Below are 1,458 nucleotides of genomic sequence, written 5' to 3'. Positions count from 1 at the left end.
TATAACATGATTTTATTATCTTAATTTTAACTTTATTCTTAAAATATTATGACATTAATTTTATTTATTTATTTTTAAACATGGCACAAAAATGCTGCCGTATAGGGTACTGAATGCAAACACAATTTTGGCACATCAGTCCAAAAAACAAACAAACGAACAAAAAAATTATAATAAAATAAAAGACAAACAAAAAAAGTCAAAATTTTTAACACCGCACCCCCAGCACCCCCATTTTTTCATGGGCTACACTCCGGGGGTGCTGCAGCACCCTCAGCACCCCTACTTCCTGCGGTAATGTGTCCATCTGATGAATAATAAATAATAATTTTTAAAAAATTATTTCTAGAAAGTCTAGACACCCTACAGTGAGAAAGTATGGAATTTAATGTATTAAATATGAATTTAAATAATAGCATGTACAATTATACATACTATTAATTAATTTTTTTCCATTAAAATTTACAACACATCTCAAATTGCATATACACTCTCAGAAAGAAAAAAGGTACAAAGCTGTCACTGGGGCAGTACCCTTTTAAAAGGCACACTTTAGGTACTAATACGTACTTTTAAAGTACTAATATGTACCATTCAGGGGTAAATAAGGTACAAAGATGTATCCTTTAGCTTTTGTACCTGAGGCTACCGCCCCAGTCACAGCTTTGTACCTTTTCTTCTGAGAGTGTATTAAGTATGTAAATAAATAAATACATAGCTTATTTCACTGAAATTAAAATAAGTCTATAGAGAAAATCATGCACAGATAATCTATTATTCCCACACTAATCCAGATGAAATATCATCTCCGTAGTCTCTGTCCTCATGTCATCCTTCCATACTAGTAGAATGTCCTTCAGTACAAATAGTAATTTGTCTATTTACGTTGATTCATAAACAAAGACAAAGAACAAAAGATACAGATGGGACTGACTTATTTTTTTTTACACAAGCACTGAAAACATTCAATATCCCAAAATCGTTTTGAATGTCATTACATTAGGCAGGAAAATATCCAAAACAAATAAAAAAAATAAATAAATAAGCAAACCATTCCAATTAAAAGTTATATATTGCAAACTAAAAATATTTGGATCAGAGACCGATTCTAGTTTTGTCCATGCTAGGCTGGAATTATGAAATATTGCAGAGGAAAATGATGCCAGTGGTGTGTGACGATATCAGGAAGTTTGAGTGTGTGATTGTTTATCTTACATTGGTCCACCCGGGAATGAGCAGCACCAGAGTGACCACACTTTTCTCCAGAGCAACAATGAGTAAATACACTGAGCACTGAGCCAACCAGGCCGCTATCCGAGGAGGATCACCTAAAAGACAAAAAGAGACATTCAAAAAATAACTATGATTTATTACATTTTCTGAAGTGTTTAACACTGTTGAAATGTAGTTGCTAAGGGATCAGCAGCAACAACAAAAAAAAAAAAACGGCAAGGTAAA

The 1,458-nt window shown here is 32.8% G+C and overlaps 1 protein-coding gene across 1 annotated transcript in view; it reads right to left on the bottom strand.

Moving 5' to 3' along the window:
- The window catches only part of LOC107675974 (store-operated calcium entry regulator STIMATE-like), an 18,593-nt gene that overhangs the window by 5,428 nt on the left and 11,707 nt on the right, over positions 1-1,458 (bottom strand). The window contains exon 5 of the mRNA XM_016470479.1: positions 1,216-1,328. Within this exon, the coding sequence (XP_016325965.1) occupies positions 1,216-1,328 (113 nt within the window). The remainder of the gene's footprint in view (positions 1-1,215; positions 1,329-1,458) is intronic.

Source organism: Sinocyclocheilus anshuiensis, unplaced genomic scaffold (assembly GCF_001515605.1).
Source record: "Sinocyclocheilus anshuiensis isolate Anshui unplaced genomic scaffold, SAMN03320099.WGS_v1.1 scaffold1836, whole genome shotgun sequence".
NCBI classification, from domain to species: Eukaryota; Metazoa; Chordata; class Actinopteri; order Cypriniformes; family Cyprinidae; genus Sinocyclocheilus; species Sinocyclocheilus anshuiensis.
Note: the sequence above shows the minus strand (reverse complement) of the source record. Positions and strands in the feature narration are given on the sequence as shown.